The 20913-nt window shown below is 54.4% G+C and overlaps 1 protein-coding gene and 1 long non-coding RNA gene across 2 annotated transcripts in view; one reads left to right on the top strand and one right to left on the bottom strand.

The window, feature by feature from the left end:
- PKD1 (polycystin 1, transient receptor potential channel interacting) overlaps positions 1 to 14411 on the bottom strand; it is a 76654-nt gene extending 62243 nt beyond the window's left edge. Inside the window, exons 1-2 of the mRNA XM_078880668.1 lie at positions 13980 to 14411; positions 768 to 842 (exon numbers count right to left, since the gene is read on the bottom strand). Of these exons, the coding sequence (XP_078736794.1) occupies positions 768 to 842; positions 13980 to 14266 (362 nt within the window). The 5' untranslated portion in view covers positions 14267 to 14411. The remainder of the gene's footprint in view (positions 1 to 767; positions 843 to 13979) is intronic.
- Positions 14412 to 15947: 1536 nt separating this feature from the next.
- LOC144950564 (uncharacterized) lies at positions 15948 to 16273 on the top strand. The gene is made up of 3 exons (XR_013640386.1): positions 15948 to 16025; positions 16119 to 16218; positions 16259 to 16273. It is a non-coding gene; the product is annotated as an uncharacterized LOC144950564 (long non-coding RNA).
- The last annotated feature ends 4640 nt before the right edge of the window (positions 16274 to 20913 follow it).

Here is a 20913-nt window from a genome sequence, read left to right as displayed (position 1 = left end):
CCACATTTTGTGTTTAGTTTGTTGAGCTTCCCCACACTTCTAATTAACACGGTTGGCTATGTACAGTGCGAAAGAAGTTCTATGTAAATGCATCGCTATTCCTCGCTGTGCCGCTCTGTCCACATGTGGATGAAGATCGATGTGGTGATGTCACAAACCTGCGTGTGTTCTCTACTCCACCTGTTCCTCTCTCTCTGTATCTCTCAGTGCAATTCCCAGCGTGCATCTCTCCTCCACGCTCCTGTCACCATCACCATGGTCTATCTACTGCTCGATGAAGATCAATGTGATGACATTGACCTCTGCGTGCGCGTGTCCTCTAAACCACGTGTTCCTCTCTCTGCATCTCTCAGTGCAATTCCCAGCGTGCATCTCTCCACCACGCTCCTATCACCATCACCATGGACGATGAAGATCATTGTGATGACATTGACCTCTGCGTGCGCGTGTCCTCTAAACCACGTGTTCCTCTCTCTCTGCATCTCTCAGTGCAATTCCCAGCGTGCATCTCTCCACCACGCTCCTGTCACGATCACCATGGTCGATGAAGATCAATGTGATGACATTGACCTCTGCGTGCGCGTGTCCTCTAAACCACGTGTTCCTCTCTCTGCCTCTCAGTGCCGCCCCGAGCACGCGTCTCTCCGTGCTTCTCTCCCGCACCGAGACCCGGCCTCGTTAAAAACCCGAACTGGAACCGGGCCGCCGCTCGGCGGGTTCGGTGCGCGCGAGCGTGGAGCCAGGGCGGCCCGGTCCGAAGAACTCACAGCACGGAGAGGGAGTGCGCGACACGCGACAGGACGTCCTCCTCCAACTCCTGGATGTTGTTGTGCGACAGGTCCCTGGCAAGACACGACACACACCAAATACAAAGATCGTCGGTTTCACCTTAACAAACGTTTGGGGCAGGTGCTGCTAGGGAGCACCGATAAAACTCAACAAAAACTCTTCTTGGTTCTTTCGGTAAAGTCACGTAGAAGGGAAATAATAAAATAAGAATAATAAAACATAATAAAATTTAATAAAAAAATATGTATTATTTTATTACTTTCCTTCTACGTGACTTTACCGAAAGAACCAAGAAGATGAATCCCTGCAGTCACGAAAGCTTTAAATCGAAATTCAACCAAAACTATTTGTAGTTGACCAGGTAAGGCCCACTGACCACGGGTAGAGGAATCACTCGCCACTTACGTTACACGGCCGTGATTCGAACTCTCAGGTCGCCAGGATCGTAGCGTAGCGCATCGACCACCACACCACCAATCCGCACAACGATAACACGCAATCATCATTGCCATTCGCCACTGACGGTAACGTCACCACGGTGCTCGTACAAGGCTAGGTACACTTTGAGGCCATCACGTGACATGTGGAAGGCTCGCTGCTGACAGGAGGTCACGGGACAGACCCAGCAGGTGCCATGGGTTAACTGCCTGAGATGACTGGCAGTTGCTCCCTACTCTGCTAACTGCATTTTAGCCACCCGGCGCTCCGCTCATTGTTGTGAGCATCGCTCCTCTGCCCTCCGTTGTTGTTGGAGGGGGCGACTGCCTTCAACAGCCCAGTAGCAGCGTCCTTCACGGGCATCCTCCACGGACGAACACATAGAATCAGACACGCACAAAGCTAAACCGGGCGTGCTTTCTAGACACCGACGCACAACAATAGGGGGATAATCTGCTATCGCAAGCTGTGCCACCACTCTTCTCCCATTACGGCAAGAATAACTCTTCGCAGGTCTCACCGCCGCGGCCCAAAGCAACGTGGACGTTCTCGTTCCCCAGTAACGGGCTTTGAAATCATCTCCAGCTACACCCATTTTCCACAGCCCCGTGTTTTTGAACGCAATTTCGCATCTCGGAATACTTGTTTTCCTCCGTGCGTGCGTCTGCGTGCGTCTGCGTGCGTGAGCGGTAGCGCAACGGTTTAGCGCGCTGCCCTACGGACCCGGCGACCCGAGTTCGATTCCCGCTCACGGCCACCAACACCGGTGACGATTGTCTGAATCGGTCCTGGGCCTCCCCGAGGTTGACTCAGCCTCAAATGAGCACCCGGTGCGATGTTGTAAACATCGCCACTGGGGAGACAAAGGCGGCCGGGCGAGGTGCTGGCCACCCACCCCCTCGTGTGCCACAGTGCCGCTAACAGCTAACAGCACTTTCCCCAACAGTCTGTTGAGGCTATACAGTTCAAGGGGTCGTTGCCTTTGTGGGGAGTGGTGGCGCCGAGGTTAGCGCACTGCACTACGCACCCGGCGGTGATCCAGCCTCGCTGGATTCCCCCTGCTCAATGCCAACACTCGTGGCGAGTATCTGAACCGGTCTTGGACCCTCTCCTAGGTCGACTCGGCCTCGAATGAGTACCTGGTGCGGTGTGTAAACATCAGCATTGGGAAGACAAAGGCGGCCAGGGCGCGGTGTCGTGCCAGGGCAGCCTTAACAAACCCGACGTCCTGAGTTCAACTCTCCTACACTTAGTTCTTTCGGTAAAGTCACGTAGGTAAAAAATGAAATTAAAATCTGGCTGTGACTGTCCCACCTGATGAGGGAGACTTGTGTTGCCTCCGAAACGTCGTGATTTTTATTATTTTATTTCTATTAATTTGTATTTAATTTTTTACCTACGTGACTTTACCGAAAGAACTAAGAGCATGAATCCTTGCAGTCACGAAAGCTTCAAATCTAGAATTCAACCACCGTCGCCGATGAAAAGCTGTATGGGGGATATGAGTGCGTGTGTGCATGTGGGCGCGCGCGCGCGCGTGTGTGTGTGCGAGCCCCATTTTCACGCCCGGCTTGTCAAAGATTACGGCTGAACAAACAGGCCCAGGCTCCGGGAGGTAAAACCAACAGCTGAGAGAGGCTCACTCCACACATAACACACACACACACGTCTGGTCTGTCCGCGTGTGTGTGTGTTGTTACAGAATCATCATCATCATCCTCCTCCTCCCCATCAGTTCCCGCGTCCTTGACTAGAGAAAGAGCCACTGCGTTTTCCCTGCAACTCAAAAGAGCGTTGAGGCATTGCTGTTCACCTCGTGCTTAACAACAACCCTACAGAGCCAGTGGTGGAATGGTCATGGCTCACACGGTGGGGGCGAGATGACTGACTGCGCTCGTTACACACAGAGTGCTCATCACAAATGAACCACAATCCCTTGCTGATCTCGTCAAGGAGCGTAAACCATCAGGCAAAGTCCGCTCATCCTCGCAGCGGATCTCGAACAAAGGCGGTGGTCAGATGCGCTTCTGGGGCCGTCTGGAACGCTCTTCCTTCTGATATTAGGAAGCCACTGGAGCTATGCACTTTCAAATCATCTCGATTAAAAACTCGTTTCTTTACAGCTGCGTTTTGTGTTCAGTTTGTTGTCCCTCCCCGACACCTCCGATTAGCACGGTTGGCTACATACGGTGCGAAAGAAGTTCAACGTACACACGTGACGATGATTATCTTTCTGCTCTTTCCTTCCGCACTGCTCCACGTCGTCTCTATCCCCCACGTCCTCACATTCACCCGAGAAACAAATCATTTGACGATGCTGCTGCCGCTCCTACCGCTGCTACCGCTGCTACCGCTGCTACCGCTGCTACCGCTGCTACCGCTGCTACCGCTGCTACCGCTGCTACCGCTGCTACCGCTGCTACCGCTGCTACCGCTGCTACCGCTGCTACCGCTGCTACCGCTGCTACATGTCACGTGGTTGCACAAAAGCACAAATAACAACATCAACAAAAACCGCAACACATTCGTCAACAGCACCGTGTGATCTTGAAATAGAATTTTTTTAATAGACATATCAGAGGCCTCTGTCAGTGGGGATGTGGAGTGGTGGCCCGGCGGTTAGCGCACCGCACCACCTGCGTGGCGGTGTCCAACCACGAGTGCCGTGGGTGGCATCTGAACCCATCCTGTGTCACCACCTCCCACCCTTCCTCACCCCCCCCACCGACCCGCACCGACCCGGGCGGTGAAGTATGGTCAAACGAGCCACTAGTTTGCTGCGACCCTCCGGCCGACGTGAGTTACGACAAAAAAGCAGAACTCTCGCCGCCCGGAATTTTAATTTTAACTTCGTGGAACAAAAATGTCTGTAGGAGCAGTAGCAGCAGCGGCGGCGGCGGCTCCGCTCGCATTTCTGTGCCGCCGAGATGACGAACGAGCGTTGGGATGAATCACCCGGTCGCGGCGCGAGGCTGACGGAGTCGAAACACGCGGCGCTGGCTGCACGCCGGGAAATTGACGGAGACTTCTCATCCTCATCGTCCTGCGTGCGCACGGGCGCCGTGGTGCAGAGCAGCTGGGGGGGGAGGTGGGGGTGTATCCCCTCGACAAAAGACATCTCACTCCACTCCCCTCCACCACGCACTCTCCTGCCTCTCATCTCTCATCTCACTCTGTTCCCCTCCACGCACTCTCCTACCTCTCCCCTCTCATCTCACTCTACTCCCCTCCACGCACTCTCCTGCCTCTCCCCTCTCATCTCACTCTACTCCCCTCCACGCACTCTCCTGCCTCTCCCCTCCCATCTCACTCTACTCCCCTCCACGCACTCTCCTACCTCTCCCCTCTCATCTCACTCTACTCCCCTCCACGCACTCTCCTGCATCTCTCATCCCATCTCACTCTACTCCCCTCCACGCACTCTCCTGCCTCTCCCTTTCCATCTCACTCTACTCCCTTCCACGCACTCTCCTGCCTCTCCCCTCCATCTCACTCTACTCCCCTCCACGCTCTCTCCTACCTCTCCCCTCTCATCTCACTCCACTCCCCTCCACGCACTCTCCTACCCCTCCCCTCTCATCTCCCTCGACTCCCCTCCGTGTACCCGACTTGCGACAATTTATTACAAATAATAATGCCATTTGGGTTTACCCGGCAAAGCCTCGCCGAGTCTCAAGACTCGTCCGCAGGAGGTTCATCCTACATCGGGGTTACTTGGCCAGGAATTCCCAGCGCGCGCGGGGAGAGAAAGTACAAACGCAACACAGAAAAGCGCCCGAGTCGGCAATCGAACCCAGGCCCCTTCTGCGCCAAGTGAGGCGCGATGAGTGTTACCGTCACGCTGCCACCAACCACCCTGCCACCGCCACGCAACAAAAGGTTGAGGAGGAGAAGCAGTGCCCTAACAACGCCCCAACTCGCCCGCTCGCTCGATCATCGCGCACGCCTCTTGGACATTCACGAGGCGATGAGAAAGCAAGGCACTCCGTGCGCCCGCTCATCAATGGAAGTCAAGCGCCCTCACGCCGCTTGCCCCTGGAAACCGGCAAGTCCGGGCAGCACCCGCGTGTCCACGCGCACGGGCAGCACCAGCGGGGAGGGCTGCGCAAATGCCGGAGGGCGGCAGAGCCAGCGGCCCCCGCTCGCCACTTCACCTCCACGCTTACAAATTCGCCCGTGTGTGCACAAGCGGCCGCTTTGCCTTATTCACGCTCGCTGAAGACGCGAAGACCGCTCCCGTTTCCTGCTGCCTCGGTCGAGTGTTGCTGGACGTGCGTTTTAAACAAGGCTGAGTGGTTGTTAGAGACCGAATCTCACTCATAGATTCACGCAGAGACCCACGGTGGAGACCCGCAGACTCACCTAGAGACCTGTAGATTCAGAGCCAAATAGGAACCCATAGTCGAGACCCACAGCCTCATCTATTCACACAGAGATCTATAGTAGGGACAGATAAACTCATACAGGAACCCATGGTAGCGACTCAATGACTCACATACTCCAATAAAACCTCACAGTAAAGAACCATAGACTCACACAACTACCCAGAGACCCATGATAGAGACTCATGGAACCAACCAGTTACATCGAGACCCACAGTAGAGACACATAGACTCGATGATATAAAGACCCACAGTCACACAGAAACCCTTGGTAGATACGCATAGACTCATAGATTAACATTGAGACCCATATACCCACATCGAGGCCTATAGCAGAGACCCATGCACTCATGAACCCAGCATAAAGACCCCCGCTATGGGCTAAACAGCAGCAGCAGCAGGCCGTGTTGACACAGAGAGACACTGGGTGCAGTCATCTCTGCATCTCGTCACAGCTTCTATCACGTGGGGCCGTTGCTAAGCAGGGTCAGGCCTGGCGAGTCTTTGGACGGAGAGGTCACGCACCGACATTCCCAGATATCTCTCCTCCGTCACCACCAGCTACTGGCGAATTCCTCGCGGAACGAAAACCGCCGCAGATACCGCCGGAGTGAAAGGGGCAGTGTTGCTTGTTAAATACCCGTTACCCAATAAATCGCCACTGTGCTTAACTCTTTTCGGCAGTAAACTATAAACTAAACAAATGTTTTTTTTCGATTTAAAGCTTTCGTGACTGCAGGGATTCATCTTCTTGGTTCTTTCGGTAAAGTCACGTAGAAGGGAAATAATAAAATAATTAAAATAAAACATTATAAAATACAATTGTATTTTATTATGTTTTATTTGTATTATTTAACAATTGTATTTTACTATGTTTTATTTTTATAATTTTATTATTTCCCTTCTACGTGACTTTACCGAAAGAACCAAGAAGAATTTTTTTTTAATTGTACCAGGTAAGGCCCACTGAGCTAGGTAGCTCTTTCAGAAGAGGCCTGGCCATAAATGATAGCTCAACAAAGCGGCTTATCGCGTGGAATATGTATGGCAGCTAAATACTCTCAATGAATGCACGCAAATGTGGATGGAAACACCGGATCCAGAGAAAAATCCATGCGACCAAGGGGAGAGTGAGAGAGAGACACGCAAACTCCAAATATACAGACAGATGTCAGGGTCGGGATCGAACTCACAACCTCCTGCATACCAGGCGAGGTAGACTCCATGGTGGTCATCTGACGTAGTCATTTTAATCAATAAATTACAGTGAAACTTACAGCGTGAATTATTACGCTTTTTTACCCAGAAATGTCCCACCGAGTCTCAAGACCGATTTTCCGGAGGGTCCTGCCGAATTTTTGCAAAGGCGGTGGCGATGTTGCCGCTATGTACAATGACAATGATGTAATTCGCAGACAGTTTTCAATTTTGCAGACAGGTTTCTTTTTAGCTGTGGGAGTGAACTGGAGCGCCACGGAGAAAACCCACGGCGCGCGAGGGGCAACGCTCGATCCATCAGCCACGCAGATGGAAACAGGCGGCGATTGATCCGTTTGCTTTACTGGATGCACGACGGACGGACACAATAATCCCCTGTGGGCTGGTGGAACCAGATGGTTCCTACCAGTATAAGCTACTTCGTTGGGCTATCATTTGTGATTGCCAGGTCGCTTCTGAAAAAGAAATACATAGCAGCTCAGTGGGAGCCTTACCTGGTAAAAAATACAAAATGTGCTGAGTGTATAGTTTAGTTCTAGATTTGAAGCTTTCGTGACTGCAAGGATTCATATTCTTAGGATTTTTCGGTAAAGTCACGTAGGTAAAACATTAAAATTAATAAAAGTAAAATAAAATAAAAATCACGACGTTTCGGAGGCAACACAAGCTTCCGTCTTCAGGTGGAACCGTCACAGCCACGACAGCTGTATTAATTTTAATGTTTTACCTACGTGACTTTACCGAAAAAACCTAAGAATATATATAGTTTAGTTTAAACTGACACAGAAACCGAGCCAGAAACCTAAGAAATCGAGAGGGAAACCCATCAAGCGGATGGACAGAAACACTGAACTCTCACGCTGGCAAAGGGAGAATCGACTTGTGGATAACAGAGTTGCTTAATGAGCTTGTGTATCAGCAAACAGGAGGCTGTCACCGCTTTAGTGAACACCGATTTCCTAACTCGATCGACTTCTGTGTGCAGTCGGTATATTCTGGGTTCTCTGCTTAACTCCTATAATAATCATAATATAATAATCATAATATAATAATCATAATATAATAATCATGATATAATAATCATAATATAATAATCATAATATAATAATCATAATATAATAATCATAATAAAATAATCATAATATAATAATCATAATATAATAATCATAATATAATAATCATAATATAATAATCATAATATAATAATCATAATAAAATAATCATCATAAAATAATCATAATATAATAATCATAATATAATAATCATAATATAATGATCATAATATAATAATCATGTAATTGGCATTGGGCCAATCTCAATCTCAGATCACTCGCGGAAATTAAGACCCTCCTGAATTTCTCAGCCAACATAAACTTGAAGAACCAATGCTGATAAAGAACCTGCACATTGCTTCGCTGGGCTAACACCAACAGCAACATATAGCCCCCCTTAACTGTGACAACAAAAACTTTCCAGGACCCGCCTGAAAAGAATTCGAGCCTTAAGAGTTGACGAGGCTTTAAACCCTGGGTGAACAAAGCGCAAGCGATCGTAACGATGAAAACAAAAAATATTAAATTTCGATTTAAAGCTTTCGTGACTGCAGGGAATTCATCTTCTTGGTTCTTTCGGTAAAGTCACGTAGAATGGAAATAATAAAATATTATGTTATTATGTTTTCTTTTTATTATTTTATTATTTCCATTCTACGTGACTTTACCGAAAGAACCAAGAAGATAAAAAATATTAATTTAGACCAATCTTGATTTGAAGCTGGGTAAAGTCACGTGGGTAGAAAATCAAACAAATCGCGACGTTTCGGGCCCAACACAAGCGTCCATCATCAGGTGTAGCTCCCTTGAGCTACCCCCATTTCAAATCTTTTAAAAGTCTGCCTCAGCAGCAGACCACGATGCTTTCCCACCTGATGATGGACGCTTGTGTTGCGCCCGAAACGTCGTCATTTATTTTATTTTATTTAGCCCGCAGAAAGAAATCCGATGAGCTATGAAGCTCTTCTTCACAGATTTCCAGTAGGGGCACGGGGTCAAGCGAGTGACAACAACAAGCACAGAGCTAAGCAAGCCACTAAAAACAAATAGAAAATTGCAAAAGTAAATCAATTCCTGCCGATCTTTCAGCACTAAATGCAAGCTGGGGCCAGGCAGCAACACAACAACAACAACAACAAGAGTCCCAGACCACAGCAAGACAACAACAACACGGTCCCTCAATACAATTGCACAACGATAGGCACGACTACCGCAGGAAGCAAACCTTCCGTGCGGAATGTCCCCTCTCTCACTGCGGAGCACCACCACAGGGCTGGTTTCTCCCGCTATGGACTCACCACCACCACTACCACCACCACTACTACCACCACCACTACCACCACTACCACCACCACTACCACCACCACCACTACCACCACCACCACTACCACCACCACCACTACCACCACCACTACCACCACCACCACCACCACACCACTACCACCACCACTACCACCACCACCACTACCACCACCACTACCACCACCACCACTACCACTACCACCACCACTACCAACATCACTACCACCACCACCACTACCACCACCACCACTACCACCACCACCACCACCACTACCACCACCACCACTACCACCACCACTACCACCACCACTACCAACACCACTACCACCACCACCACTACCACCACCACCACTACCACCACCACCACTACCACCACCACTACCACCACCACCACCACTACTACCACCACTACCACCACCACTACCACCACTACTACCACCACTACCACTACCACCACCACTACCACCACCACTACTACCACCACCACCACTACCACCACCACCACCACTACCACCACCACCACTACCACCACTACCACTACCACCACTACCACTACCACCACCACTACCACCACCACTGGTCACGCTGTATAAGCCGGCTGCTGACCGGTGACCCACGACACCGCTACACTTAATCTGGCGTGCCACCGCTGAGACCCGCTTTTGGTGAAAGTGCAATCGCTGATACCCCAGGCGCTCCAGCGCGCTCCGCTCAACTCCAACGTGGGGCTATGTTTCAGCATTCGGGATGTTCTCGCCAAATTTTTACCAGAAGTATTTAACAATCTACGTGTTGGTTCGTTGGTTCGTGCGTTCCTCAATCCGCTTGGCCTGGCGAAGGTCGTGGCGGCGGCAGCGTGTTGAGTACGGAAGTCCAGACCTGCCTTTCCCTGGCGACGGACTCAAGCACGACTACACTATACACTACTATACACTACTACACTATACACTACACTACTATACACTACACTACTATACACTACTACACTATACACTACACTACTATACACTACTACACTATACACTACACTACTATACACTACTACACTATACACTACACTACTATACACTACACAACTATACACTACACTACTATACACTACACAACTATACACTACTACACTATACACTACGACACTACTATACACTATACAATACACTACTACACACTACTACACAATACTACACATTACTACACTACTAGTGTAGAGAAATTTGACGTCACATCAACACGTTCTACTTAATTAAATAGACTTTTTAATAAATGTTTTCTCCTACAACATCAGAGTGCAGCGCCACATTAAATACGCACTACAATGACAATAGTTTAAAACCATTTGAAGCATGTTTCATTTTGGGGGGGGGGGGCAGAGCTTTGTGACGTCATATTTAAGGAGGGGGGGGGTCTGACTTTCTGTGACGCCGTGGGACGAAGGGTGGGGGTGGGGGTGGTCAAAAATCGTCCAAAATTGCGTGACGTCATTTATGGACGACCCCATAAACAGGGATCTGGTGTGCGCATTTCCTGTACCGTGTAACGAGAGTCAATGACCTCTCAGGAAGGCCAGCGGCGTGTGTCCCCCCCCCCCTCTTGTCAGCCCGCACACAAACAAAACAAAGATCCCACCCCCCCCCCCTAGTGCAGCCTTCACAGACATTTGGGGTAAGTGCTGTGAGCAAGCAACAACCTACGAAGGCCAGGGCAAGGCACGTGAGCGGGTGGTGGGTGGCCAACACCATCCCGAGAGTGCTAATGTCTACACACCGCACAAGGAAACTCATTTGGGGCTGAGTCGACCTAGGGAAGACTCAGGACCGGTTCAGATAGTCCGTCACTGGTGGTGTTGGGGGGCCACGAGTGGGGTTCGAACTCGGGTCGCCGGGTTCCTAGCTCAGCCAGCTGCACGCACACGACAAAGACAAAGGTCCCCCGTATAGCCTTAGGACTGCCGGGGTGGCAAGTGTTGTTAGCGAGCACCTCAGCCATTTAACATTACCAAGCTGCACCGTGGACAAAATCATTTGGCACGTGTCGTGACGTGTCCTACAAGATCTGACCGTGTCCTAAAAGATCTGATCGTGTCCCGCAAGATCTTACCGTGTTCTGCAAGATCTCACCGTGTCCTGCAAGATCTGATCGTGTCCCACAAGATCTCACCGTGTCCTACAAGATCTCACCGTGTCCTAAAAGATCTGACTGTGTCCTACAAGATCTCACCGTGTCCTGCAAGATCTGACCGTGTCCCACAAGATCTGACCGTGTCCTACAAGATCTCACCGTGTCCTAAAAGATCTGACCGTGTCCTACAAGATCTGACCGTGTCCTACAAGATCTGATCGTGTCCTACAAGATCTGACCGTGTCCCACAAGATCTCACCGTGTTCTACAAGATCTCACTGTGTCCTGCAAGATCTGACCGTGTCCTGCGGCCGTCTGGAATGCTCTTCCGTCCGATATTAGGAAGCCACTAAATCTCAATTGAAAACGAATTTCTTTAGAACGAATTTTTGTGTTTAATTTGTTGTCCTTCCCCCGCACCTCCGATTAGCACGGTTGCCTACTACGGTGTGAAAGAAATTTGACGTACGTACAGCAACACGCGCACGACACGATGGACCCATCCCAGAGCTCTCTGCACCGGTGTATTTGGCTGCATCGCTTCGTGCGGTGGGGGTTGGTCGGGGGTTGTAAGCGGTGACCAGAACTTACTTTGAATAGGTTAATCATAAGCCTGCCGCCTCCCCCTCACCACCACCGCCGCCGCTGCTGCCGTCACCACCACCGGGGCCACCACCATCCACCACCGCCAAAGCCACCACAACCCCCACCACCACCAAAGCCACCACCACCACCAAAGCCACCACCACCCCCACCACCACCAAAGCCACCACCACCCCCACCACCAACTGCCACCGCCACCACCACCATCATCAAAGCCGCCACTAAGACCACCACCGCCACTACCACCACCACCTACGCCACCACCACCACCGCCAAAGCCACCACATCATCAAAGCTGCCACTAAGACCACCACCGCCACTACCACCACCACCTCCGCTACCACCACCACCGCCAAAGCCACCACCATCATCAAAGCCGCCACTAAGACCACCACCGCCACTATCAGGCACCTACGCCACCACCACCACCGCCAAAGCCACCACCACCCCCACCACCAACTGCCACCGCCACCACCACCATCATCAAAGCCGCCACTAAGACCACCACCGCCACTACCACCACCACCTACGCCACCACCACCACCGCCAAAGCCACCACATCATCAAAGCCGCCACTAAGACCACCACCGCCACTACCACCACCACCTCCGCTACCACCACCACCGCCAAAGTCACCACCATCATCAAAGCCGCCACTAAGACCACCACCGCCACTATCACCACCTACGCCACCACCACCACCAAAGCCACCACCACCGCCACCACCACTTGCAACATTGCCAATCAAGCAGGACCCTCCCTCCATGACGCGATTCAGTAGGAACCCACGAGCCGGGCTTGCCCAAGACGACGAGAAGGACGAACACGATGGAAGCGGAGAGAGAGCCCGCCAACACTCACAGCGGAGCGATGTGTCTCTCTCTCTCACACGGGCCACGCTCTCAGCAACCGCGACCAACGCGTGGACGCTGACCACCACCATGCCGTTGTGCCGAATTCTGGCCCCAGCACTCACACCAATGCTGACACTAACACGCCAACAATGACACTAACATGTTAACACTGACACCAGCACTGACATCAATGACATTAACATCTTAACACTGACATGTTAACTATGACACCAATGACACTAACATGTTAACACTGACAACACAACAACAACCGCTGATCGCCACTAAGTGACAGTGACGTCACCACGGCGCCTGTACCAGGCTAGGTGCACTTTGAGGCCACGTGAAGTGTCGAATGCCCGCTGGCAGGAGGTCACGGAACAAACCCTGCAGGTGCCATGAGTTGACTGACCGAGATGGCTGGCTGATGCACCACCTGTGCCCCCTACTGTGCCAACTTGCTGTGCTTTAGCCACCCGGCGCTCCTCTCGTTGTTGTGAGCGTTGCTCCTCCGCCCTCCGTTATTGTTCGAGGGCGACTACCTCCAACTGCCCAGTAGCGTCCTTCACGAGCCTCCTCCACAGAGGCCGATCTTGACACCGCTGGTACCAGTCATCGGCAAGTCCACTCAGCTCCACGTCCTCCTGTACCACATCACTCCATCTCTTCTCTAGCCCGTGTCGCGCCCGTTTATCCCCCTCGATCCGGCCGAACAAAAGCTGTTTAGGCATGCGGTGGCTGGGCATGCGGGCTACATGACCCAGCCAACGCAGCCTTGCCTGCCGGAGGAGTTCACTGATGATGGGACTGTGTCCAGATCTTTCAAGGTGTCGGTGTTTGTGTCAGCGCTGGTGGTCAGCATTGGTGTGAGTGTTGACATGCTGGTGTGTGTGAGCATTGGTGCGATTGTTGTGTCGGTGTGGCCACACGTGTGGTCAATGGTGACCCTGGCACGCCACAATCACACCCAGAGTGCCCACTCACAGTGAGGAGGTGCTGCTGTGTCAGTGTTGATGCGTCAGTGTCGATGCGTCAGTGTTGATGTGCCAGTGTCGATGTGTCAGTATTGATGCGTCAGTGTTGACGTGTCAGTGTTGATGTCTCAGTGTTGATGTGTCAGTGTTGATGTGTCAGTGTTGATGAGTCAGTGTTGATGAGTCAGTGTTGATGTGTCAGCGTTGACGTGTCAGTGTTGACCGCGACACGCTGCCCATCACACTCACAGTGACGAGGTGTTGTCGGGCAGCAGAGGGGGCAGCCGCTGCAGTTCTCCCAGCGTGCAGTTCACCGAACACTCCGCGGGCAGCAGCGGGGGCAGAGGGCAGCGGCAAGTGCAGGCGACAGGGCAGCTCAGACTCCCCGTGCTGCCCACAGCAGCTACTCGAGGCGCCATCCCGGCCATCATCAGCGTCATCATCATCATCAGCAGCAGGAGGATTAGAGTCCCAGGGGCAGTCCCGGGGCAGCTGTGCTGCTGCTGGTGCTGCCCTGGCTGCTGGTGCCCTGTCATCACTTCACAGTGGCAGGCAGCGCGCACGCCGAGGGGTGTCTCATAGTCGTGGATACGAACTGATGATGATGATTGTAATGATTGTGTCGGATGATGATGATGATGAGATTGATGATGAGATCGATGATGATGAGATTGATGATGATGAGATTGATTATGATGAGATTGATGATGAGATTGATGATGATATTGATGATGATGAGATTGATGATGATGAGATTGATGCTGAGATTGATGATGATGAGATTGATGATGATGAGATTGATGATGATGATGAGATTGATGATGATGATATTGATGAGATTGATGATGAGATTAATATTATGAGATTGATGATGATGATGATGAGATTGATGATGATGATGATGAGATTGATGATGATGAGATTGACGGTGCTAATTAACTGCTGTGATGGATCGGATGTCTGATGGAGCAAGTACCAAGCGGAATCATTCAATTTGAAACGACAGCAAGTACCCCGACTACAATGAGAATATTCACAATTAGAACTTGATGCGCGTGTGATGATGATGATGATAATCGTATCGTTAACTACAACGTCAATTGCATTTGTTGTTAACTTCTAAGCAATCCGATTGAAGATGCCCATTATTACGTCGCTACTAAAGTGGGCCATTGTAACAACAACAACAACAAAGGCGTTGCCACAAATTAATTAACAAGTAAATAACAACATTAACACCGTTATCGTTATTAATATTTATAACAACTTCATCCACCAATCAAAAGTGCGACGCCCCAAATCGGGAGATACAAAGACGGACGTGGCGGGGGGGGGGTAAGACGGATGACTGTAGTTCTGTCTGCCTGTTGTTTTGCCCTCGGCTCGAGGCTGTAGCGGTAGTTGTAGTTCGTGGCTGTAGTTGTCAGGCTGTAGTAGCTGTAGTAGCAGCTGTAGTAGCTGTAGTAGTAGTTGTTACAGCAGTAGTAGATGTAGTAGTAGCTGTAGTAGCAGCTGTAGTAGATGTAGCTGCTGTAGTAGTAGCTGTAGTAGTTGTAGCTGTAGTAGTAGTAGTAGCTGTAGTAGTAGTTGTTACAGCAGTAGTAGATGTAGTAGTAGCTGTAGTAGCAGCTGTAGTAGATGTAGCTGCTGTAGTAGTAGTTAGTAGCTGTAGTAGTTGTAGCTGTAGTAGTAGTAGCTGTAGTAGTAGTAGCTGTAGTAGTTGTAGCTGTAGTAGTTGTAGCTGTAGTAGTAGTAGCTGTAGTAGTAGTAGCTGTAGTAGTTGTAGTAGTTGTAGCTGTAGTAGTTGTAGCTGTAGTAGTTAGTAGCTGTAGTAGTTGTAGCTGTAGTAGTTAGTAGCTGTAGTAGTAGTAGCTGTAGTAGTTGTAGCTGTAGTAGTTGTAGCTGTAGTAGTTGTAGCTGTAGTAGTTAGTAGCTGTAGTAGTTGTAGCTGTAGTAGTAGTAGTAGCTGTAGTAGTTGTAGCTGTAGTAGTTAGTAGCTGTAGTAGTTGTAGCTGTAGTAGTAGTAGCTGTAGTAGCAGCTGTAGTAGATGTAGCTGCTGTAGTAGTAGTAGTAGCTGTAGTAGTTGTAGCTGTAGTAGTTGTAGCTGTAGTAGCTGCTGTAGCTGCTGTAGCTGGAGCAGTATGTTGTTGCCGCCTGTAGTTGTGGCCGCCTGTAGTTGTTGCCGCCTGTAGTTGTGGAGGTTGTTGCTGCCTGTAGTTGCTGTTGCCGCCTGTAGTTGTGGAGGTTGTAGTTGTGGAGGTTGTTGCCGCCTGTATTTGTTGTTGCCGCCTGTAGTTGTGGAGGTTGTAGTTGTGGAGGTTGTTGCTGCCTGTAGTTGTTGTTGCCGACTGTAGTTGTGGAGGTTGTTGCCGCCTGTAGTTGTGGAGGTTGTTGCTGCCTGTAGTTGTGGAGGTTGTTGCTGCCTGTAGTTGCTGTTGCCGCCTGTAGTTGTGGAGGTTGTAGTTGTGGAGGTTGTTGCCGCCTGTAGTTGTTGCCGCCTGTAGTTGTGGAGGTTGTAGTTGTGGAGGTTGTTGTTGCCGCCTGTAGTTGTGGAGGTTGTAGTTGTGGAGGTTGTTGTTGCCGCCTGTAGTTGTTGCCGCCTGTAGTTGTGGAGGTTGTTGCCGCCCGCGCTGTCTCGGATCACTCCTCGCGGCCGCCCCGGGGCCGTGACGCCTCGCGCCGGGGCGCCATGGTGACCGTGACGTCACGCGGCCACGCCCCCACACCCTCAACCCCTCCCCTCACTCCCCCTCAACCCCTCCCCTCAACCCCTCCCCTCACTCCCCTCAACCCCCCTCAACCCCTCCCCTCACTCCCCCTCAACCCCCTCAACCCCTCCCCTCACTCCCCTCACTCCCCTCACCCCCCTCACCCCCCTCAACCCCCTCAACCCCTCCCCTCACCCCCCTCAACCCCTCCCCTCACCCCCCTCAACCCCTCCCCTCACAACCCTCACCCCCTCCCCTCACACCCCTCACCCCCCTCCCCTCACACCTTTCACCCCCCCCTCAACCCCCTCAACCCCTCCCCTGACCCCCCTCAACCCCTCCCCTCACTCCCCACAACCCCTCCCCTCACCCCCCTCAACCCCTCCCCTCACTCCCCACAACCCCTCCCTTCACTCCCCTCACTCCCCTCACTCCCCTCACTCCGCACAACCCCTCCCCTCACCCCCCTCAACCCCTCCCCTCACTCCCCTCACTCCCCTCATTCCCCTCAACCCCTCCCCTCACTCCCCACAACCCCCCTCAACCCCTCCCCTCAACCCCCTCAACCCCCTCAACCCCCTCAACCCCCTCAACCCCTCCCCTCACTCCCCTCACTCCCCTCACTCCCCTCACTCCCCTCACTCCCCTCACTCCCCTCAACCCCCTCAACCTCCTCAACCCCTCCCCTCAACCCCGCCCCTCACTCCCCACAACCCCCTCAACCCCAGCCACTCACTCCCCACAACCCCCTCAACCCCTCCCGTCAACCCCCCTCAACCCCCCTCAACCCCCTCAACCCCTCCCCTCACTCCCCTCACTCCCCTCACTCCCCTCAACCCCCCCTCAACCCCTCCCCTCAACCCCTCCCCTCAACCCACGCCCCTCAACCCCTCCCCTCAACCCCTCCCCTCACTCCCCCTCAACCCTTCCCCTCACTCCCCTCAACCCCCCTCAACCCCCCTCAACCCCCCTCAACCCCCCTCAACCCCTCCCCTCACTCTCCACAACCCCCCTCAACCCCTCCCCTCAACCCCGCCCCTCACTCCCCCACAACCCCCCTCAACCCCCCTCAACCCCTCCCCTCACTCCCCCTCACTCACCCTCACTCCCCTCAACCCCTCCCCTCACTCCCCTCAACCCCCCCTCAACCCCTCCCCTCACTCCCCTCAACCCCCCTCAACCCCCCCTCAACCCCCCTCAACCCCTCCCCTCAACCCCCCTCAACCCCCCTCAACCCCCCTCAACCCCTCCCCTCAACCCCCCCCCCTCAACCCCTCCCCTCACTCCCCCTCAACCCTTCCCCTCACTCCCCTCACCCCCCCTCAACCCCCCTCAACCCCCCTCAACCCCCCTCAACCCCCCTCAACCCCCCTCAACCCTCCTCAACCCCTCCCCACACTCCCCACAACCCCCTCAACCCCCTCAACCCCTCTCCTCACTCCCCCTCAACCCCTCTCCTCACTCCCCCTCAACCCCTCCCCCTCACTCCCCTCACTCCCCACAACCCCCCTCAACCCCCTCAACCCCCTCAACCCCTCCCCCTCACTCCCCTCAACCCACCCCCTCAACCCCTCCCCTCACTCCCCTCACTCCCCCTCACTCCCCTCACTCCCCTCAACCCCCTCAACCCTCCCTTCACTCCCCTCAACCCCTCCCCTCACTCCCCACAACCCCCCTCAACCCCTCCCCTCACTCCACTCACTCCCCTCAACCCCCTCAACCCCCTCAACCCCTCCCCTCACTCCCCCTCAACCCCTCCCCTCACTCCCCCACAACCCCCCCTCAACCCCTCCCCCTCACTCCCACCCTCAACCCCCCCTCAACCCCTCCCCTCAACCCCCCTCAACCCCCCTCAACCCTTCCCCACTCCCCCGCAACCCCCTCAACCCCTCCCCCTCACTCCCCTCACTCCCCTCACTCCCCTCAACCCCCCTCAACCCCCCTCAACCCCCCTCAACCCCTCCCCTCACCTCACTCCCCAACAACCCCCTCAACCCCCTCAACCCCCTCAACCCCCTCAACCCCTCCCCTCACTCCCCTCACTCCCCTCACTCCCCTCACTCCTCTCACTCCCCTCAACCCCCCTCAACCCCCCTCAACCCCTCCCCTCAACCCCTCCCCCTCAACCCCTCCCCTCACTCCCCCTCAACCCTTCCCCTCACTCCCCCTCAACACCCCCTCAACCCCTCCCCTCACTCTCCACAACCCCCTCAACCCCTCCCCTCAACCCCGCCCCTCACTCCCCACAACCCCCCTCAACCCCCCTCAACCCCTCCCCTCACTCCCCTCAACCCCTCCCCTCACTCCCCTCAACCCCTCCCCTCACTCCCCTCACTCCCCTCACTCCCCTCAACCCCCCTCAACCCCCCTCAACCCCCCTCAACCCCTCCCCTCAACCCCCCTCAACCCCTCCCCTCAAACCCCTCCCCTCACTCCCCCTCAACCCTTCCCCCTCAACCCTTCCCCCTCAACCCTTCCCCTCAACCCTTCCCCTCAACCCTTCCCCTCAACCCTTCCCCTCAACCCTTCCCCTCAACCCTTCCCCTCAACCCTTCCCCTCAACCCTTCCCCTCAACCCTTCCCCTCACTCCCCCTCAACCCCCCTCAACCCCTCCCCTCACTCCCCACAACCCCCTCAACCCCTCTCCTCACTCCCCCTCAACCCCTCTCCTCACTCCCCCTCAACCCCTCCCCTCACTCCCCTCACTCCCCACAACCCCCTCAACCCCCTCAACCCCTCCCCTCACTCCCCTCAACCCCCCTCAACCCCTCCCCTCACTCCCCTCACTCCCCTCAACCCCCTCAACCCTCCCTTCACTCCCCTCAACCCCTCCCCTCACTCCCCACAACCCCCCTCAACCCCCCTCAACCCCTCCCCTCACTCCCCTCACTCCCCTCAACCCCTCCCCTCACTCCCCTCAACCCCCCTCAACCCCTCCCCTCACTCCCCTCAACCCCCCTCAACCCCCCTCAACCCCCCCTCAACCCCTCCCCTCAACCCCCCTCAACCCCCCTCAACCCCCCTCAACCCCTCCCCTCAACCCCCCCCCTCAACCCCCCCCCCTCAACCCCTCCCCTCACTCCCCCTCAACCCTTCCCCTCACTCCCCTCACCCCCCTCAACCCCCCTCAACCCCCCTCAACCCCCCTCAACCCCCCTCAACCCCCCTCAACCCTCCTCAACCCCTCCCCTCACTCCCCACAACCCCCTCAACCCCCTCAACCCCTCTCCTCACTTCCCCCTCAACCCCTCCCTCACTCCCCCTCAACCCCTCCCCTCACTCCCCTCACTCCCCACAACCCCCTCAACCCCTCAACCCCCTCAACCCCTCCCCTCACTCCCTCAACCCCCCTCAACCCCTCCCCTCACTCCCCTCACTCCCCTCACTCCCCTCAACCCCCCTCAACCCTCCCTCACTCCCCTCAACCCCTCCCCTCACTCCCCACAACCCCCCTCAACCCCTCCCCTCACTCCCCTCACTCCCTCAACCCCCTCAACCCCCTCAACCCCTCCCCTCACTCCCCCTCAACCCCTCCCTCACTCCCCACAACCCCCCTCAACCCCTCCCCTCACTCCCCCCTCAACCCCCCTCAACCCCTCCCCTCAACCCCCCTCAACCACCCCTCAACCCTTCCCCTCACTCCCCGCAACCCCCTCAACCCCTCCCCTCACTCCCCTCACTCCCTCACTCCCCTCAACCCCCCTCAACCCCCCTCAACCCCCCTCAACCCCTCCCCTCACCTCACTCCCCACAACCCCCTCAACCCCCTCAACCCCCTCAACCCCCCTCAACCCCTCCCCTCACTCCCCCTCACTCCCCTCACTCCCCTCACTCCTCTCACTCCCCTCAACCCCCCTCAACCCCTCCCCTCAACCCCTCCCCTCAACCCCTCCCCTCACTCCCCCTCAACCCTTCCCCTCACTCCCCTCAACCCCCCTCAACCCTCCCCTCACTCTCCCAACCCCCTCAACCCCTCCCCTCAACCCCGCCCCTCACTCCCCACAACCCCCCCTCAACCCCCCTCAACCCCTCCCCTCACTCCCCTCAACCCCTCCCCTCACTCCCCTCAACCCCTCCCCTCACTCCCCTCACTCCCCTCACTCCCCTCAACCCCCCTCAACCCCCCTCAACCCCCCTCAACCCCTCCCCTCAACCCCCCTCAACCCCTCCCCTCAACCCCTCCCCTCACTCCCCCTCAACCCTTCCCTCAACCTTCCCTCAACCCTTCCCCTCAACCTTCCCCTCAACCCTTCCCCTCAACCCTTCCCCTCAACCCTTCCCTCACCTCCCTCAACCCTTCCCTCAACCCTTCCCCTCACTCCCCCTCAACCCCCTCAACCCCTCCCCTCACTCCCCACAACCCCCTCAACCCCTCTCCTCACTCCCCCTCAACCCCTCTCCTCACTCCCCCTCAACCCCTCCCCTCACTCCCCTCACTCCCCACAACCCCCTCAACCCCCTCAACCCCTCCCC

Source organism: Lampetra fluviatilis, chromosome 58 (assembly GCF_964198595.1).
Source record: "Lampetra fluviatilis chromosome 58, kcLamFluv1.1, whole genome shotgun sequence".
Lineage (NCBI taxonomy): Eukaryota > Metazoa > Chordata > Hyperoartia > Petromyzontiformes > Petromyzontidae > Lampetra > Lampetra fluviatilis.
This window is presented reverse-complemented; position numbering and strand designations above follow the sequence as displayed.